Below are 17658 nucleotides of genomic sequence, written 5' to 3' on the forward strand. Positions count from 1 at the left end.
CCCCTAACAGCAGCTCAGCCGAAGGGAGGCCCAGTCAGAGGCCTTATAAGGAACAGCGCCGGAGGGAAAACAGAAACGCTGCTGGCTTGGAAGATGTAATTGACTTCAGCCACGCACTCCCAATCCTTACATCAGGTTTTCCAAATTCACAGCTGCCACAACTGCTGGACTCCGGCTCCCAACATCCCCAGCCCGGAGGAAGTCTCTGCGGATGGGATAGGCTGGCGCAAAGCACGGCATCCTTCTGGCCGCAGAGCTGCTGCTCTCGGTTGAGGCTCCCCAGCTTCTCTTTCAGAGCCCGTAGAAAGGGGCTCGGGCTTCTCTGGCACGCAGGGCAAAACTTCCCGTCACCTTCTCAAGGACGGGCCCAACGGGGTCCCAAACGCCTGGATTACAGGGCTTAAGAATACCTCGTGCAGAGTGCCCCCCCTCCACCCAAGGCAGAGGCTGCAGTCCAGGAAACATCGCCCCGGCAACATCTCCTGCTTGCCCATCGTCCAGCCAGGGGTAGCATAAGCGTGTCCAGGGGCAGCCTTAGATTCTAAAGGCCGGAGAGACGCAGGTTCTCCACTAAAGGCTCCTGAAGACAGCGGCCCCTGAGCTCCCTGCTGCTTCTCCAGAGGAGCAGAATGAAGGGGCCCGCCAGAGGAACAAGGGCTCTGTGCCAGTCCAGCCAGGTCCCATCCATTTCCCTGCCATGGGGAGCAGCGACCCAGCCTGCTTGTGACTCAGCAGGAAGAGCCTTTGGGGCTGGTGTGTGTGCTGAGTCCTGCTTTGATCCCCCTATTCTGTGACTTCTGGGGTGATGGTCAGCAGGAGCACCTCGTAGCCACGGTGGACCTGCAGAGTCAAGCGGCTCTGGGTCCGCACGGCTTCGTAGATGTCTTCTGCCCGTCGGGAGGCCCTCCCGTTGATCTCTGTTATCACATCCCCTGGTTTCAAACCCGACCTGTGAGAGAAGAGCAGAGCAGAGGGTACCTGCCGGGCAGAAGGTGGTCCAAGACACACACACACACACACCCCACCGCCAGTCCAGCACTCACTGATGAGCTGGGGAGCCCACGATGACTTTGTGGATGAGCACTCCATAGGAGACATCAGGGAAGGATGGGTTCCTCCCTTTCAGCTCTGACAGGATGCTGGGAAGGGAACGGAGAGAGAGGTCGCAGGGCACCGTCCTCACCTGGGCCAGCGTGGTTTGTGTGCCAGGCCAGCCTTCCAGGCAGCACCAGTTCCCTCCCCTTCCTGGACAGCCAGGCCTGGCCTCACCAGCGAAGCCAGGAGGGAGGAGGGCAATCCCACAGACACAGAATGGACGGCCCGGGCAGGCCTGCACTGCCCCTGCTGCTGCCGCCCAGAACTCTGGCCAAACGCGAGGAGGGGGAATAAGCTGAGAAGAGCCGGCTCTGCCAGCCGGAATCTGGTTGGGGCAAGAGGTCCTCCACACAGCCCAAAATTGGCTCAAGTCATGCCAAAGGTCCTACCTGGGAGTCAAGGTCAGCATCATCACCCCGATGTAGCGGCGCTTGCCCTCGGAGCTCCCGAACCAGGACTCTGCAAGAGGAAAGGCAGCTCTAAGGACCCGCTCCCCCCGCCCCAGCCAGCCTCAAGCGTCTCCAGGACTGCTTCTAGGGCAAAAGAATCGGGAAGGAGGGACGGGGGGGGGAGGCTCTGTGGCAGCATTTGAGGTGCCTGCGAGGAGGAAGGGAAATGAGGCCAGAATGCTGGATTTCACCCCCGATTGAGGCAACGGAGACCCCGCCTGCCTTGTAGCAGCTTCTCACCCTTGTGCTTCTGCTCCTGCTCCAGGAAGACTCGCAGACGGTCAGAGGGAATGGCGAAAGAGATCCCGGGCGTGACTTTCATGGTGTTCACACCAATCACTTCCCCGTCCTGAGAGATGAGAAAGATCTGGTCAGTCACAATTGGGGCAGGCAGCAGGAAAGGAACCATCTTGTGCAACAAACGGTCATTTTGCCCCCTCCCAGGAAAAAAAGGCCCTGCACAATGGCTCTTCCAGGAGTGCCAAAACTGCAGGGATGGCAGCTGGTCTTCCCAAACGGACACAACACAGGCCCAGATTCCACCCCACCCACCCGTAAGCTTACCAGGTTGACCAGAGGGCCCCCGGAGTTCCCAAACTGCAAAGGAGAAGATACGGGTCAGCCAAAGCAGCAGCTTCTTCAGACCCCTTCTATTTTTAAAATAATAGTAATAATAACGGCCGCCCATCTAACGTTTACTTTTTGTGAAACTTATACGCACGACTCCGCGCAGACCCGCCCTTATTCCATTCCTCCCCCCTCCCGGGGAGCTTACGTCGATGGCGGCGTCCGTCTGGATGTACTCCATGTCGGAGGACGCCAAGCCGAGCTCCCGGCCTCCGCGCTGGGCCGAGCTGACGATGCCCGAGGTGATGGTGTTCTGCAGGGCGAAGGGGCTGCCCATGGCCACCACGAACTCCCCCTGCCGCACCTCGGAGGAGCGGCCCAGGCGCAGCGTCGGCAGCGGGTGCTACGCGGGAGGAGAGCCGCCTCAGCGCCGGAGTCCGGCCGCCCTCCGACCCGGGAGCCGCTTTCCCCACGGCCAGCCCCCCCGCCCCCCGCCCTCTCCCCGGGGCAGGCGGGAGGGCCACCTTGGGGCTGATCTTCAGGGTGGCGATGTCGGCCACCTGGTCCACCTGCCGCACCACCGCGTCGTAGAGCTCCCCGCTGGCCAGCCGCACCCGCACCCGCCGCCGGTTGGCCACCACGTGCGCGTTGGTCACCACCAGGCCGTCCGCCGACACCACGAAGCCCGACCCGTTGGAGATGGGCACCTCCCGGCCCGAGAAGGGGTGCCTGCGGGGGGAGCAGCAGGAAAGAGCGGCGCTCGCCCCCCCCGCCCGCCCCCCCCGCGGCGCCCGCCCCCCCGCCCCCCCCGCGGCGCCCACCTGCCCAGGATCTCGATGTAGACCAGCGCCGGCGCCGTCTGCTCCACCACGTCCGCGATGAAGTTGTAGGTGCTGCGCGGGGAGCGCGGCGGGGGGGCCGGCACGGCGGCGCTCAGGACCGGCAGCCGCGGGCGCTCCTGGCCGCCCGCCCCGCTCAGCAGCAGCCCCAGCGCCGCCCCCGCCGCCGCCCCGCCCGCCGCCGCCGCCGCCGCCCACCGCCGGGACCGGAAAGGCGAGCGCCGCTCTCCGCGCGGGCCGCCCCCGGACGCCCCGAGAGGAGCCGCCGCCGCCCCGCGCCGACCGGGGATGGCCCGCAGCGCCGCCGCCGCCGCCAGCCTCGCCGCCATCGCTCGCCGGGCGCAGCCGCGGGGCAGGCCGGGAGTCGTAGTGCGGGCGGCGCCGGAAGGGGCGGGGCCGCGCGGCCGCGCTTCTTCCGCCTGACCGCCAGGCGCCTAACATGGCCGCCGTGCCCGCGGGCCGCCCGTGAAGACCGGCGAGGCGCCCCCGGGGGGCATGGAACCGCCTCCCGCCGCCGAACGCCTCTTCGACTCCCACCGGTGAGGCCGGGCGGGGCTCCGCGCGGGGGGGGGAGGGGGGGCCTGCCGGGGCTCTCCCGCCATTCTCCGCGCGCCTCTCTCCCCGCAGGCTGCCGAGCGACGGGCCGCTGCTGCTGGCGCTGCTGCTCTACGCGCCGGTGGGGCTCTGCCTGCTGCTGGTGCGGCTCTTCGTGGGGCTGCACGTCTTCCTGGTCAGCTGCGCGCTCCCGGACGGCGCCCCGCGCAGGTGAGCGCGCCCCGGTGGGCAGGGAGGGAGCTGTCGGGGGGGGCGACGAGGGTCCCTCCCCGGGGCTACTTGGGCTCTCTCGGCTGCTCGCCCGCAGGTTCCTGGTGCGCGCCCTGTGCTCCGTGCTGGGCCTCTTCGTGTGGCAGAGGCGCCCGCGCCGCGCCCGTCTCCCGCGGGTCCTGGTGGCCAACCACGTCACGCCCTTCGACCACAACGTCCTGGCCCTGCTGGCCTCCTGCCGCGCGGTGAGCGGGCTGGGGGGCCGGGCGGGGGGGGGCTGGGGGGCCCGGGGTGGTCGCAACCTTGACCGCTTAGCGCCCGTCTCCCCCGCAGCCCGTGTTGAGTGGCGGTGCCGCCGGCTTCGTCTGCTGGTCCCGCGGGTTCCTGGAGGTGTCCGGCGCCGAGAGCCGCGCGGAGCTGTTGGAGTCGCTGAAGGGCTACTGCTCGCAGGGTGGCAACCCGCCGCTGCTGCTCTTCCCCGAGGAGGCGACGACCAACGGCCGGGTGGGCCTGCTGCGTTTCAGGTGCGGGCAGGGAGGGGCAGGGACCTGGGGCCGTACCGCGTTGGTGCCCCTTGGCCAGCTCATCCGCCTTCCCTTCTCTTTCCAGCTCCTGGCCCTTCTCCATCGTGGACACGGTGCAGCCCTTGGCTCTACAAGTCTGGAGGCCCTTCGTGGCTGTGGTGAGTCTGGGGCCGGGAGGCGGCCTGGGGCTCCCTTGCTGTGCCTCTGTGACAGCTCCCGTTTTCCCTTCCAGAGCGTGGCTGGCGCTTCCTGGGTCACTGAGCTGCTCTGGACTTTCTTCGTTCCTGTCACCGTTTATCAAGTAAGGTACTACAGCTCTCTGATTTTTGTGGGGCGTGGGCTACGGGATCCTTTTGGATCCAGACTCGGAAATTCCTCAACGTGAAGGGCTGCAGGGAAATGGCAGTCTGTCGCTGAAATCCTGAGGGCTTCTTGCTCTCCCCTCAAGGTGGCTGCCATCTGTGTGCAGAGAAGTTGAGGAGAGCCGGGAAGAGTTTGCCCTGCGAGTTCAAGAGGTAAGAATGGCAGTGGGGTGGGGGGGTGCTCAGAAAATCCAGAAATCTCAGCTTGGCTCTCTGCTCTTTGCAGCTTCTAGCTTTGGAGCTGGGCGTGGCGTCTACGTGCCTCACAGCTGCTGACAAAGCAGAGCACCTGAAGCGTCTCCACCACCCCCTTCCAGCTTCCCGTCCTCCCCCAGGTGAGTCTCTGCACCTGCTCTTTGGGTGAGCAGCTCTATGTGTTGGAACAGGAGCTGGACGTTCTCGCCAAATCTTTAGTCCCACCTTGTTGGAAGAAGCAGCTGGTCAGGATCTGCCTAGGAGGGTACCAGGTTCAGCATGAGTGGGGAAAATGGCCGTGGTGTGTGTGTGTGTGTGTGTGTGTGTGTGTGTGTGCAGGCAACAGCCTCACTTCTTCCTTCCCTTGCAGCTCCAAGGCAGCCCTCTGGGGGTCAGCCTCAGGTCTCCCGCAGCGGTGCCTTCATGGAGGACATGCGCTTGATAGGCATGGCCCAACGTGTCCGAGAAGTTCTACCCCAGGTGCCCATGGCAGCCATCCGCAAGGACCTAGGTGAGGAGAGGGAAGCAGCAGCAGCAGGAAGGCCCAAGTGTGGCGCTGTGCCCTTCAGCTGAGAAGGTTCCTGGGATCTAAGGGGACGGGAAGGGTTGCACCTTGGCATCCTGGGAAGGGTAGGAAGCCTTTTGCAGTACAGGGGGGGGGGCTTGGCAGATTTCCTGGCACTTTGCCAAGCCATGAGCAGCGCTTCCTAGGATGAATGTGAATCTATTATGGGGCAATGATTGTAGGAGGAACACGCAGCAAGTACATTTTCAAGGTGCCTTTGGGGGAGATGAAGCTTTCCCCATCTTAAAAGGCATCATTTTTCTTTCTCCCCTTTTTCATTTCGGGTGTTTCAGAAATGTTGAGAAGCATTTTTCCTGTGCATAATTTTTATTTGACTGAGTTTCTTAAGTGTGCGTGCCTCATCCTGCGATAGTGTACGTGAGGAAGCACACGTAGAGCGTCAGTAAGCAGTGGGGTACCACAAGGCTCCGTCTTAGGTCCGGCACTCTTCAATATCTTCGTTAATGACTTAGATGAGGGAATGGAAGGAGAACTCATCAGATTTGCAGATGGCACCAAACTGGCAGGAGTAGCCAACCCCCCAGAAGACAAGCTCAGGATCCAAAAAGATCTTGGCAAACTTGTACAATGGGCCCTATCCAATAAAATGAGTTTTCATGTGGAGAAAAGCAAAGTTTCACGTTTAGGCAGCAAAAACCAAAGCCACAGGTGCAGATGGGCAAGACCTGAGGGCTCAATAACAGCAACTGTGAGAGGGACCTTGGAGTCCTAGTGGACCATCGCTTGTCCATGAGCCAGCAGCGTTCAGCAGCATCAGCCAAAAAAGTGAATACAATCCTGGGTTGTATAAACAGAGGCATAGAATCAAGATCACGTGAAGTATTGGTACCGCTTTATAAAATCCTAGTAAGACCACACCTGGGATACTGCAGCCAAATTTGGTCACTACAAAAAAGATGTTGGCACCTTGGAAAAAGTTCTGAGAAGAGCAACTGAGATGATCCAAGGCCTGGAGACTAAAACATACGAAGAACGGCTGCGGGACTTGGGTTTGGCCAGTCTAAAGAAAAGGAGAAACAGGGGAGACACGATAGCAGTTATTCCAGTATTTGAGGGGCTGCTACAAAGAAGAGGGGGTCAAATTATTCCCCAAAGCGCCCGAAGGCAGGACGAGAAACAACAGTTGGAAACTGACCAAAGAGAGAAGCAACCTGGAATTAAGGAGAAACTTCCTGACAGTGAGGACAATCGACCAGTGGAACAGTTTTACCTTCAGAAGTCGTGGGCATTCCATCGCTGGAGATTTTTAAGAAGAGATCAGACAGTCACTTGTCTGAAATGGTATAGGTTCTCCTGCTAGAGCCGGGGGCTGGACTAGAAGACCTCTAAGGTCCCTTCCAGCTTCTATTCCTATTCTAGTGTTACTGTGATGGTTGTGGGAAGGAAGCCTCAACTACAAGGGACTGTGCAGTTATGAGAAAGTTGGTGCTTGTCTTTGTTAAAAAGAGCTGCTTGTTTCTTCCTTCTTCAGCTCAGACTAACTGCGTGGACACCACGATTGCCAACCTCTTGGAGGGGCGGGCTCCCTTCACACCAGAGGCAGAGACCGAAGGTTTTGTGGCTGCAGCTCCCTCTTTCTATGGCACTCAGGATCCTTCCACCTCCCGAACGGCCCCGGTACTTGCATTCGGGTCCAGGGGGTTGCGGGTGTTTGTCTGCAGGAAGCGTGTCTGGGCAGGTTCCTAAAGGTGCCTCTGTTTTCTTCAGGCATCGGGGAAGCTCTTTGCCAGATCTGCAGAAGCCAGACAGCTCTCTCTCCAGGAACGAAAGCAAGCGCTCTGGGACTATGCCAGGAGGTGGTGGAACCCCTTTTTCTGCGGGCAGAGGGCTGCACCTGGAACGGGAAGCACCCTTCAGGGGGTGGCAGGAAGCAGCCCCTTGTGCTAAAGGTGTCTCTTTCTTTGCAGGAGATACACAGAGAAATACGGAATAGCCCACGCAGAGGGGAGCTGCTGACCACGTGTCTTAGCTTGAACTTGTGCCTCGGTGGACCATGGATCTTTGTGGGGATCGCTGCTGTCCTGGGGTGACCGAGGTGGCGGTTCTTGACAAGTGTTGTGTGTGCCATCCATGGGCTGCCTCTGCAAGCGGGGAGGCTGGCAGCCTTCCTGTGTTTTCTATCGCCACACCTGGGCCTGGCATTGTCAGGCCCAAGAGCCTGCCCAGTTGGGGGGGGTGTCTTTATCAAAATAAACACGACTCTTAATGCTCTTCTACTTGGTCAGGTGCTGCTTCTTTTGGCATGAGAGAGAGAGAGAGACCTGGAAAGGCCACATTCTCTTTGGAGGCTTCTGACCACTTGGCCAAGTCACCTGCAGCTTGGTTTTCTGGACTGCCTGCACTGTTCTGTCAGAGGAAAGATCTAGTGCAACGGGCTGATCCTACATCAGTGGTAGGAAGGTGGGTGGGGGACCGACGGTATTAAGCCTCTTAGGTGCTCCCACCGTGTTCTTCCGAGCTCTTTCACTGAAGGGGCTCTCAAGAGGGTATTCTCTAGTCATAAAAACTTGGCTATTTCAGCTTGCCGGCCTGGACTGAGGGTTTTGGGTTAAGGTTTTAATTTTTAATTATTTGGGGGCTGTTTAATTTAATTTTAACCTGTATATACTGTACTGTTTTAATTTGCCCTGTAAACCGCCCTGAGTCCCTCGGGAAAAGGGCGGTATATAAATCGAAATAAATAAATAAATAAAAGCCAAGGTGGCCTACCCCTGGTCTAGACCGGCCCTCTGAATTTTTAGGAACCATGAAATTGGCTTGGGCATTCTGAGAGACGCTTCTGGAAAATGCTTGTTGCTGGCCGCACAGAAGAGATTTTTGCATTAACAGTTGTTGCATTTTGTTACCCACGTTCTGATAGTTACAGTTTCCGTGGAATGAGCATCCACCATACTGTTCAATGGTTTTGTCTGGGCTGCATGGTTTACTGGAGTTCGCCCCGGTTGGCCAGTGTGTGGCTCAGCGTTGTGTGAACCCATGCAGAGCTGGAATGGTTGTACTTGCTTCGCAGACCAGCTGGCCATATCTAGGCCCAGAGCCCTCCGTGGTCAGAGGGCTCCCTGCCTTGCCTGCCAGCAGCCGTGTGGGCTGGGGCCGCCGGAGCGGTACTTAAATCTGGTTGCTCAGCTGTTGGTTACCTAAGCTGTTCTTAACCCAGATCTTGAGGGTTGTGGGGCACCTTTAACAAGCTAGGTTTGCAGTTCAACGTCTGTCTGGTGCAGACCCACGCAGCCTTCCGGGTACGGCCTCCCCAAGCAAAGCCATTTCTTTTTTTTTATTAAAAAGTTTTATAAAAATTACAATATAATCCCCAAAACCAACCCACCCAAAAAAACCCCTCTCCCTCCCCCACTTCCCAAAGCTGAATACAGGGTTACAAATATAATAATCTTAATCTAACTAACATTAACCAACTATATAAATAACCAAGTTCGTAATGGTGATAGGGGACATACCTGTCTTGTGCCTTTTTCAATTTTAAATGCCTCTGTTAATCCCCCATTAATTATAATTTGTGCCGATTGTTGTTGATATAGCTGAACTTTGGGTCTTTTCTCCAGACGGTTTTAACTGATGCTTGAGTTGATTTGGTCAGTCAAATGCAGGAAGGAGAGTCACCTGCAGCCAGACTTCTTTGCTTCTGCTGGAACTGGAGGGGGGCTGCATGTGATTAACCTGTAGGTGTCTGCAGTGATTAATCTATAACCAATTGTCTGTGTGTGGGGGGGAATAACTTCAAATTTGCCCCTGTAATTCAGGCTATGCCCATGTGGGAACCTGGGAGCTGGTCAGCCAGCATCTGCCTCCTGGGCCTGGAGCTTCTAGTTCTGGACCAAGAGGGCCAGGCCTTACAATGACCACAGAAAAGGATCTTGTCTCCCCTCCTCGGAGACCAGCCTGCCAACTGAGGGGCCCTGGAGAGTTCTGGGTTCAGAAGGTCAGAACTGTTTCCGGGATGGAGAGGGCAGGGCGCCTGTCTTCCCACTAAGCCCAGCCTGGTTCTCCTGAGGTGCTTGCATCTTGTGAGTCCCTTTTATAAGAAGGGGATGAGCTGCAGAAGAACCATTCGGTCCCTCTCGGCTTTAGGAAGCAAAGGGTGCGATCCCAAATATAATAAATAAATAAATAAATAAATAAATAAATGGGGGAGGGTCCTTCCCCATCACCAGCTGCAAACCAGCCAGCCTGCAGTCTTTCCTGCCCCTCCCTCCACACTTGCCAAAAGGAAGTCTAGAGCAGTGGCCCCCAACCTTTTCGACACCGGGACCGGGTCTGAGGAGAGAGGTTTTTCCGTGGTTTCGCATTCTGACTGCATCCCACAGACGGAGCTTCGCTTATTTGCGCGGACCGCTTTCTGCCAAGCCACAGACCGGGATTTGGGCAGCCCTGGTCTAGAGCATCCAAGATTCGCCTCCCTTTCATGCACTCGGCGTGTTAATTCGAGGCCCCACGATAAAGAGCGTCCATCCTCCGCCATTCCTGCCCGGGACGGAGCTTTGCAAAAGCGACCGGCCCGCAAAGCTAAACCTTTCTTCCGGCTTGCTTTGGCGAATCCACCGCCTGTTTCCCGGCGGGGCAGGTGCGGGCAGCTCCGAGTTCGCTGCCCCCCGAGGCCAGGCTGCGGAAGCGATTCTACCTCCGGAGCCCGTTTCCACAGTTGGCCGCCCGCCCGGACTCCCGCCCGCCCGGATCCGGGAGAGGAATCCCGAAGGGGCGGGGCTTCGGCGACCACCGCCCCCTCGCCAGGTATGCGTGACGCGGAAGGGGCGGGACGCCCGAGGCCCCGCCCGCCTCCGCAGCTTTCCCGAGGCGCGAGGCGACGCTGCGCGAGAGCCCCCCGCCCGAGCCCGCCGACGCGGCAGGTGGCGACTGCCCAGCCCGGGCGAGCGCGTCGGGGCCTGCCGCGAGCGGGCGAGGAGGGGAGGCGGCAGCGGAGGAAGCGGCCGCTGCGCGGGCTGGGGAAGCGGGCTGGGGAAGCGGTCTGGGCCGGCCCCGGCCTCCAGCAGCAGCGGTCCGCCGCCCCGCGGCCCCCGCGCGGATTCCCGGAGCCAGGCCCCGCCCGCGCTACCATGGCCGCGGCGGCCGAGCCAAGCGCGGCGCCGCCGCTGCGGGACGAGGCGGAGGAAGAGGCGGGCGGCGGCGACCTGGAGGTGAACCCTTTCGACGGGCTGCCCTTCTCCTCCCGGTACTATGAGCTGCTGGGCCGGCGCCGACGCCTCCCCATCTGGGCCGCCCGCTTCTCCTTCCTGGAGCAGCTGGAGAGCAGCGCCGGCCTCGTCCTGGTCTCGGGCGAGCCGGGCACTGGCAAGAGCACGCAGGTGAGCGTGGCCGCCGGGGGCCCTGCGGGCGGCGCTTCCCCGTCGGACGGGTCGGAGCCTCAGCGAGAGAGCCGCGGAGACGGGACTTTGCCCGGGCGGGGCCTTTACCTTCCTTGGCGGGGCGAGGCGAGCGGAGACCGGAGCGAAAACGGGGTCGCTGCTCTCCGAGCAGCCTTGCCGGCCAAGCCCTGGCCCGGCCCGTGCCCAGCGGTTTGCAGGGTAGCCGGGTGACGTGGCTCGAGGCTCACGGCGGCCCATCGCCGCGGGCTTCCCGGGCTCGGGGTGTGGAGTTGCGCGCCGGGCCCTTCGAGCCTCGCAGTTGGGTAAGAGGAGAGCCTTGGAGGAGCCTGGAGGCGGGAGGGCAGGTGGAGTTTGAAGCTGGCCTGTGCAGCTTCTCAGCCGCCTTTCCTGGAGAGTTGGGGGAGGCTGAGCTGAGGAGGGACCCCTGAGCAGAGAGCGTTGACAGTTCAAAATGCAGGACCTGCTGGTTGGGGCTGGGGCTGGACCTGATCAGCTGGGGGAGGGGGCAGAGCTTGTGCACTGGCCCATCCTCTCTTCCAGGTGCCCCAGTGGTGCGCAGAGCAAGCCCTCTCGGTGCAGTTTGCCCATGGCCGAGTGGTCTGCACCCAGCCTCATAGTTTGGCAGCCCTCAGCCTGGCGTTGCGTGTGGCAGATGAGATGGACCTCAACGTGGGCCACGAGGTGGGCTACTGTGTGCCCTATGAGGACTGCTGCGTTCCAGAGACCCTGCTCAGGTCAGTGGGACCCCTTTGCCTGGGAGCCATTTCCATGTTGGGGCTTCATTTGTCTTGACCGACGTTGCTTGTGCTGGAAAAACACAATGTTTGGAGTAAGAGGGGCATCTGGGCCAGCAAGCCAGGCTGGCAAAGCTGCTGTCCTCATCTGCTCCATCAGAGGTTTGATATGCTACCCCTGGCACTGGGCTTCCAGACAAAATGAGGAGCTGCCCGGGACTTCCATCACCTGGTGGGAAGCCTTTGGGCCATCATGCTGCAGTGGCTTTGAGACGGAGGTCTCTCTCCCCGCACCCTTTGGGGCGCTTCTGCTTCTCTGTCTGATGCTATTGATTAAAAAGGGATGGAGACAGATAAACCAGCCTTGGTTTAAAGGAAAAGCTTTTAAAGGAAAAGTTATTAACATTATTACCACCAGAGAAAGAAAAAAAATGCAGAAACAAGCATACTAACCCCTGACTGGGAACTGGCAGCAGTTTAGAAACCGAGAGACCCCAAGGCAGACCCTCGGCACTAAGCCAGCTGGGTGACCTGGAGGCAGTCTCTTCCGCTCAGCCCCGGGAAGGATGAGGTCCAGGCAAGCGCTTCTGAAAATGCTTCCAAGAAAGCCACTGGGGCTTCTCCAGCACCAGTTGCCAGACCGACAAGCCCCCCAACTAAGAGATCATCGTAAGGAGAAGCCCCAAAACTTCAGTCTATCAAAGGAGACCTTTGCTTTGGTGAAGGCGCCCCACTTTTTCAGAAGGGGCTATGGGGACCCGGTCTGGCTGAGCGGGCCTCCATTTTCCCCAGCTCTCTCTTTCTATGGGGCATTCAGGCAGGTGGTTCCTCTGGCTCTTGGCTGGTGGGGGAGCAACTGTGTGGCCCTCTTCTGTTGGAATCTCTGGGGGCAGATCGTACAGACAGGGGCCTTTGGGGCTTCTGAACCTTAGCAGAGAGCCCAAATGAGACGCAAAGGAATCTCCCAGCCGAAGAGCCCTGTTTCGGCCTCTTGTTCCCCAGGCCCAACTCCTGTCTTGCAGGTTTTGCTTGGACGAAGTCCTGTTGCAAGAGATGACCTCGGACCCCCTTCTACGGCAGTATGGGGTGGTGGTGCTGGACGAGGCTCAGGAGCGCACCGTGGCCACGGAGCTGCTGCTGGGACTGCTAAAGGACGTGCAACACCAACGCCCAGAGCTGCGCCTGGTGGTGGTCACTGAGCCTCTCCTGGAGGAGCAGCTGCGCCACGTCTGCCAGGATGCCCCCATGGTGCGGGTGCCGGGGCTTGGCCCGGCCCCACGCTTGACCTACAGAGAACTCCTCCCAGGGGGCCACGTACCTGCTGCCTGCCAAGCAGCATTGGAGCTTCATCAGCAAAAGGAAGCTGGCGACGTGATGATCTTCTTGGCCAGTGAACAGGTGGGACTTTGGGCACAGGCTGGCATGGTGCAGAAACTGCTCTCTAGAGCAGCCTGGCAGGAAGCTTAGGGCCCTTGGGTGGAATTTAGAGGGCTTTCTTGGCACTTTGCAAGGGAGGACACCGAGGCAGCCTTTGAGGGAGCTGGAGAGGCAGATGGGCTACGTGCTAAATAGAACGAAAGGAACTGGTCAGTTGAAGAACCAGCCGTGTCCTGCCTGTGAGCATCCTTCCTGGGGCGGGGCTGCTGGTTCTCTTCAGGGAGGAAAGGAGTATTTTTGTGTCCCTTCCTCCAGGAGATCAAAGAGTGTTGCGAGGCCCTCCAAGCAGAGGCTGCGACTTTAGAGGCCAGCCTGGGAGCCCTGATGGTGCTGCCTCTGCATGCGGCTGTGGGGAGGGACAGCCAGAAGTTGTATGAGGACAGCCTGGGTGACCGGGCGCGCCGAGTCATTGTCACCCACTGGCTAGCAGACGCAGCCTTCTCTGTGGGCAGCGTCAGGCACATCATTGACACGGGGATGGAGCTGCGCAACGTGAGTCTCGTGAGCAGGGGAGAGAGAGACGAGGGTCTTCTGTGGGGTGGCGCTCCTGCCCGCTGGCCCAAAGGCCAAGACCCAGTGAGCCTTGCAGGGCTCTGAGCCTGGCCAAGGCTGGCTGGGAGCTGCTGTCCATTAGCCCTGAAGGGGCCACTGAGCCCATTGGTAGAGCTGAGGCACCCCTGGATGACATGGCAGCCTTCGTGTGGAAGACGGAGCCAGCAGAGCAGCCGGCAAAGGAGCCTGTGCAAGTACACCCAGAGGCACACGCACGCACGCACGCACGCACACAGCATTCCTGCACCTCAGATCCTCCCATTTTGTCTGCATGGGAGATTTCAGGGGTGTTCATCCAGGCCATCAAAGTGGAGCCTTCCTTTCCCCTTTGGGTGGGGCAAGAAATGAAGGCCAGCAAGCCCTGGGTGTGCCTCCCTGATTCCATGGTTCCTCCAGCAGCCCTTTCCCAGTAGCCCACAAGGGGCAGCTGCCCTTGGCCCCCACCTCCCACTTGGACACTAGGTGAGAAAGAAGATAACCTCCCCCCCACACACAATCTCCCTCCCTCCCTCCCTCCCTCTTGCCCAGCGGCCTCTGCCTGCTCTCTCCTGGACAGGTCTACAGCCCCCAGATCCGGGCTGCATCACAGGAGTTGCGCCCCATCAGCCAGAGGCAGGCAGAAGCCCGGCGGCTCAGGGCTGCTGGTGCTCCCCCAGGTAAGCGCCTTGGCGTGGGTGTTGGCTACTCTGGCAGAGGCCTGAGGGCGCTTCCCAGACCCTTCTCAAGTCACTTCCCTGCCCCACAGGGACCTGCTTGCGCCTCTATTCAGAGGCCTGCTACGAGCAGAGGCTGCCGGCCGTCTCCCCCACTCACCTCATGGAGGCTGACCTTCGCCGCCCCATCCTGCTGCTCAAGAGGCTGGACATTGCAGATGTGGGCCAGTGTGACTTTCTCGACAGGCCAGGTGTGGACAAGGTTTGGGGGGATGGGGGCTGTCCCTGCCAGGCCAGCAGCAGCCATTTGGCGGACCTTTCTCCTTCAAATGAAGGCGGATCTACGTGTCCCAGGAAAATGTTGCAGGATCTGACCTGGGTTAGTCACCGGGACCGGATATTTCGTCTTCCGAGCTTTCGGACTTGTGCCGGAGCCCCCAGCCTTTGGGAGCCTCTCTCTGCAGAGTGTGCTTTGGGCTATTCTGTGTGATTTATATGATGTCATCTGTTGTGTGTATGGCTTTGTACTTGTTGATTGGGTGTGTGTGTTGATGGCACCTCTCTTCCCCCACCCCCCGCCAGCCCCTGAGTCTCTGATGCAGGCACTGGAGGACCTGGATTACCTGGCCGCCCTGGATGACGACGGGAACCTCTCCGAGGTGGGCATCATTATGTCGGAGTTCCCTTTGGATCCCCAGCTGGCCAAGGCCCTCCTGGCCTCCTGCGAGTTTGACTGCGTGGAGGAGATGCTGACCTTGGCCGCCATGCTGACCGGTACGGGCCTGGGTGCCTCTGAGGCGAGACCCTCACTGCACAGCCCTGGGGGAGGCCCCACCCCGCCTCTCTCCCAGGCTCCCCTGAGCTCCGCTGCCCTTCCTCCCTGCAGCGTGGCCTTGTTTCCAGACCCCGGCGGCACGCTGGGAGGACGCGGTGGTAGCACGGCAGCAGGCCCTGCTCCACCCAGCCGGGGACCACTTCACCCTCATCAACGTCTTCAACGCATTCCACCAGCGTGAGTGCCAGGCGGAGGCTCCGAGCGGGCAGAGGCCAATGGCCGGCACTGCCCACACCCCCTCCCTTTCCTTTAGAGAGCGACCCAGAAAGCTGGTGCCGGAAACACGCGGTCAGCGAGGCAGCCCTGCAGCTGGCCGGAGCGGTGCGGACAGAGCTCTTGGACGTGATGCAACGTATTGAGCTGCCGGTCTCCCCGCCGGCCTTTGGCACCGACAGCAACATCCTGCAGCTGAAGCGAGCCCTCCTCACTGGCTTCTTCCTCAAGGTAGAGCCCTCCCCGCCCCAGGCTGACGGCGGAGTCCGGCTGCAATGGCCGGCAAGCGCATGGGGATCCTGAAGCAGGAGCCGGTCCCTGCAGAGGGAGGATCGGGTGCGGATGCTTGCCAGGCACGGCAGCAGGCTGAGAGCCAAGGTGTGGCCAGGGCTGTGATCCCAGAGAAGACAGCCGGCCGCTGGCCAGTCCAACGGAGGCCCCGTGCCACGGCCTCTCGGTTGGAGGTGCCCCCTAGCTCGGGTAAGAGAGCTGCCCCCCCCTGTGTGCAGGTCGCCCGGGACATTGACGGCTCAGGCAACTATCTGCTGCTGACCCACAAGCATTTGGCCCAGCTGCCCCCCAGCTGTTGCTACCGACTGCGCCGCCCAGCCCCACGGCCCCCCTCCTGGGTGCTCTACCACGAATTCACCATCTCCCAGGACAACTGCCTGAGGATTGTCTCTGAGATCCCGCCAGAATTGTAAGCTTCCCCTGGGGCACAGCGTGTGTGCGTGCATGCGCATTCCCTGTGCTCTCTCCCTGCCCAAGGGGCAGAGCCTGGCCGGGCTTTGGGCACTCTGGCCATGCACCAGTGCTCAGCCGGCTGCACATTTTCCTTGCCTCTAGTGTGGCTGAGCTGGCCCCCCAGTACTTCCTGAGCAATTTGCCCCCCAGCGAGAGCCGGGACTTGCTGATGGAGCTGCGGGGGACGCTGGCAGGAGATGCCCCCCATCTGGGTGAAGAGGAGAACCCCCAGGCCCCCAAAGCAGCTGAGGACGCGGGAGATGCCTGTGTGTTGCAGTGACCCTGGCGGAAGGAGGGAAGATGGCCGAGTCCGTGGCCGCTGCAGGAGCCTGAAGGCTTTGGACCCAGGGCACGACCGAGGCCGTCGGGGGGCCTGCCAGGCTCCTGGGAAGAGAGGGCGGAGTGGGGGAGCCCCAAACCGACTGCTTTCAGGACTGCGTCTTAGCTGGGGTGGAAAAGGGTTCCTGGCTGGCTGTGGATCTGCTGCCTGGCCAGGGAAGAGGGTCTCTCCTGGGTCTGATGGCCTTTTGGGGCCCTTCGCCCCACTCTTCAGAGAGAGGCATAAGGCAGGTGGGCTTTGTTCACCTTGGCATCTGCTCTTCGGTTAGCGGTCTTGGCAAGCAATGGGGTGCCTCAGCAGTTGTCTGCTTTCTCCTAGTGGGGAGGGGGAGTTGTGGTAGGTCCCGGAGACCCCCTAGAACTCTACATCTGCTCAGTAGGAGAAGAAACTGCCAGATTCCCACCCCCCAATTTTCCAAAGGGATCCTTTCCCTTTTTCTCGGAAGCAGTTTGTGGAGGGGGGCTTACACTCCCCCCCTTCTTTCAGCTTCAGGTGGGGGTCCCTGCTGAGTATCTGGAATGTTTTTTGTGAATTGGGGGAGAGCCTGGGGTGTGGCTCTTGCCTCTTCTCTATGTGCCTCAAAAGCGCTCCACGCACCCCCACTCGGGAACGGCGGGTGTATGGAGATGGGAGGGGGCCTGGCCGCCGTCCCTCTGCTGCTCTGGACAATCCTCCTTGTAGGAATTAAATTCTTTTACACATCCAAATGTGGGTCTGATGTGGATTTGGGACTGGAGTGGGGGGGCTGGTGGCCATCAAATTGTCAAATGGAAGCACAAAATTTGGGTGGGGGGCAGGAAAGGGGCACAAGGTTGCCTGCCTGAGAAAGGCTGTTGGCTGGGAATAGGGCTGTGGGCCGGGGGCTGCCTGGGACCCTGCCTGGGAATAACCTCCACTGTCCAGTTTGAAGGGCTGGAGAGTTTCCTGCATGGTTTGCTGGGTTTAGGGAAGGGCCTGGGTGCGAATCAGATTCCCAGGGCATGTAAGGACTCCGTTCTGCCAGAGTCTGTCTGCAGCCATCTTGCGCTTGCCGTTCCCCTGCTGGATCAGGTGAGGGGCAGGAAGCAGCAGCTGCCCTTACTCAGCCACCGCCACCACCGGTAGCGTCTGGGCCGGGCAGCCCTGCTGGGAGGCCAAATCGGAGCCTGCTGGAGTCCAGACCTTCCGGCCTTTGTTGACTAGGCTGCCCTCTGGGGCCAGGACCACCAGAAACACCCTCCCGGCCAGCCTGTGTCGCTCCTGGGCCAGCAGAAGCGAAGGGGGCCGCCTGCTCGGCGGAGGCTGCCCTGTTCTGGCCCAAGACTTGGACAGAACCAAGACCCACCGTCAACGTGACTCTCAGAACTTCCTTGGGAAGCTGGAGCGCCTCCGTCTCCTGGCAGGCCCCAGAGGGTGCCAGCTGCCCTCAGGAGAGGCCCTCGGGCATTGG

General features: G+C 60.5%; 3 protein-coding genes across 4 annotated transcripts; 2 read left to right on the top strand and 1 right to left on the bottom strand.

Moving 5' to 3' along the window:
- Positions 1-81: 81 nt before the first annotated feature.
- On the bottom strand, positions 82-3292 carry HTRA2 (HtrA serine peptidase 2). Its single transcript, XM_081333042.1, has 8 exons — positions 2933-3292; positions 2636-2840; positions 2320-2514; positions 2109-2141; positions 1785-1893; positions 1485-1554; positions 1044-1139; positions 82-949 (listed from the first exon to the last, which is right to left on the bottom strand). The coding sequence occupies exons 1-8, from the start codon at positions 3277-3279 to the stop codon at positions 784-786; spliced, it is 1221 nt and encodes a 406-aa protein (XP_081189168.1). The 5' UTR covers positions 3280-3292; the 3' UTR covers positions 82-783.
- Positions 3293-3315: 23 nt separating this feature from the next.
- Positions 3316-7598, top strand: AUP1 (AUP1 lipid droplet regulating VLDL assembly factor). The gene is made up of 12 exons (XM_081333041.1): positions 3316-3489; positions 3578-3715; positions 3813-3960; positions 4049-4239; positions 4325-4397; positions 4472-4545; positions 4688-4754; positions 4828-4936; positions 5167-5307; positions 6854-6999; positions 7090-7178; positions 7290-7598. Exons 1-12 carry the CDS (start codon positions 3446-3448, stop codon positions 7336-7338), a joined length of 1269 nt encoding a protein of 422 aa, XP_081189167.1. The 5' UTR covers positions 3316-3445; the 3' UTR covers positions 7339-7598.
- Positions 7599-10203: 2605 nt separating this feature from the next.
- Positions 10204-16936, top strand: DQX1 (DEAQ-box RNA dependent ATPase 1). Of its 2 annotated transcripts, XM_081333148.1 has the most exons (11): positions 10204-10700; positions 11262-11455; positions 12478-12853; positions 13148-13384; positions 14001-14100; positions 14190-14348; positions 14680-14871; positions 14984-15109; positions 15186-15376; positions 15655-15845; positions 15992-16936. In XM_081333148.1, the coding sequence occupies exons 1-11, from the start codon at positions 10452-10454 to the stop codon at positions 16167-16169; spliced, it is 2193 nt and encodes a 730-aa protein (XP_081189274.1). In that variant the 5' UTR covers positions 10204-10451; the 3' UTR covers positions 16170-16936. The 2 variants fall into 2 exon arrangements, with proteins under 2 accessions (XP_081189274.1, XP_081189275.1); XM_081333149.1 differs by lacking the exon at positions 14984-15109.
- Positions 16937-17658: the final 722 nt, after the last annotated feature.

The sequence above is a fragment of the Vipera berus genome, assembly GCF_964194415.1.
Source record: "Vipera berus genome assembly, chromosome: 7".
In the NCBI taxonomy this organism is placed as follows: Eukaryota; Metazoa; Chordata; class Lepidosauria; order Squamata; family Viperidae; genus Vipera; species Vipera berus.

Excerpts from the sequence above, each read along its gene's own strand:
- HTRA2 (XM_081333042.1), bottom strand. The coding sequence starts at position 3,279 with ATGGCGGCGAGGCTGGCGGCGGCGGCGGCGCTGCGGGCCATCCCCGGT. Across the intron at positions 2,142-2,319 it reads AGACGGACGCCGCCATCGAC|TTTGGGAACTCCGGGGGCCC; the intron begins GTAAGCTCCCCG and ends TCTCCTTTGCAG. Across the intron at positions 1,140-1,484 it reads ATGCTGACCTTGACTCCCAG|CATCCTGTCAGAGCTGAAAG; the intron begins GTAGGACCTTTG and ends TTCCCTTCCCAG.
- AUP1 (XM_081333041.1), top strand. The coding sequence starts at position 3,446 with ATGGAACCGCCTCCCGCCGCCGAACGCCTCTTCGACTCCCACCG. Across the intron at positions 3,490-3,577 it reads CGCCTCTTCGACTCCCACCG|GCTGCCGAGCGACGGGCCGC; the intron begins GTGAGGCCGGGC and ends CTCTCCCCGCAG. Across the intron at positions 3,716-3,812 it reads CCGGACGGCGCCCCGCGCAG|GTTCCTGGTGCGCGCCCTGT; the intron begins GTGAGCGCGCCC and ends GCTCGCCCGCAG.
- DQX1 (XM_081333148.1), top strand. The coding sequence starts at position 10,452 with ATGGCCGCGGCGGCCGAGCCAAGCGCGGCGCCGCCGCTGCGGGACGAG. Across the intron at positions 13,385-14,000 it reads CGGGGATGGAGCTGCGCAAC|GTCTACAGCCCCCAGATCCG; the intron begins GTGAGTCTCGTG and ends TCTCCTGGACAG. Across the intron at positions 15,377-15,654 it reads TCACTGGCTTCTTCCTCAAG|GTCGCCCGGGACATTGACGG; the intron begins GTAGAGCCCTCC and ends CCCTGTGTGCAG.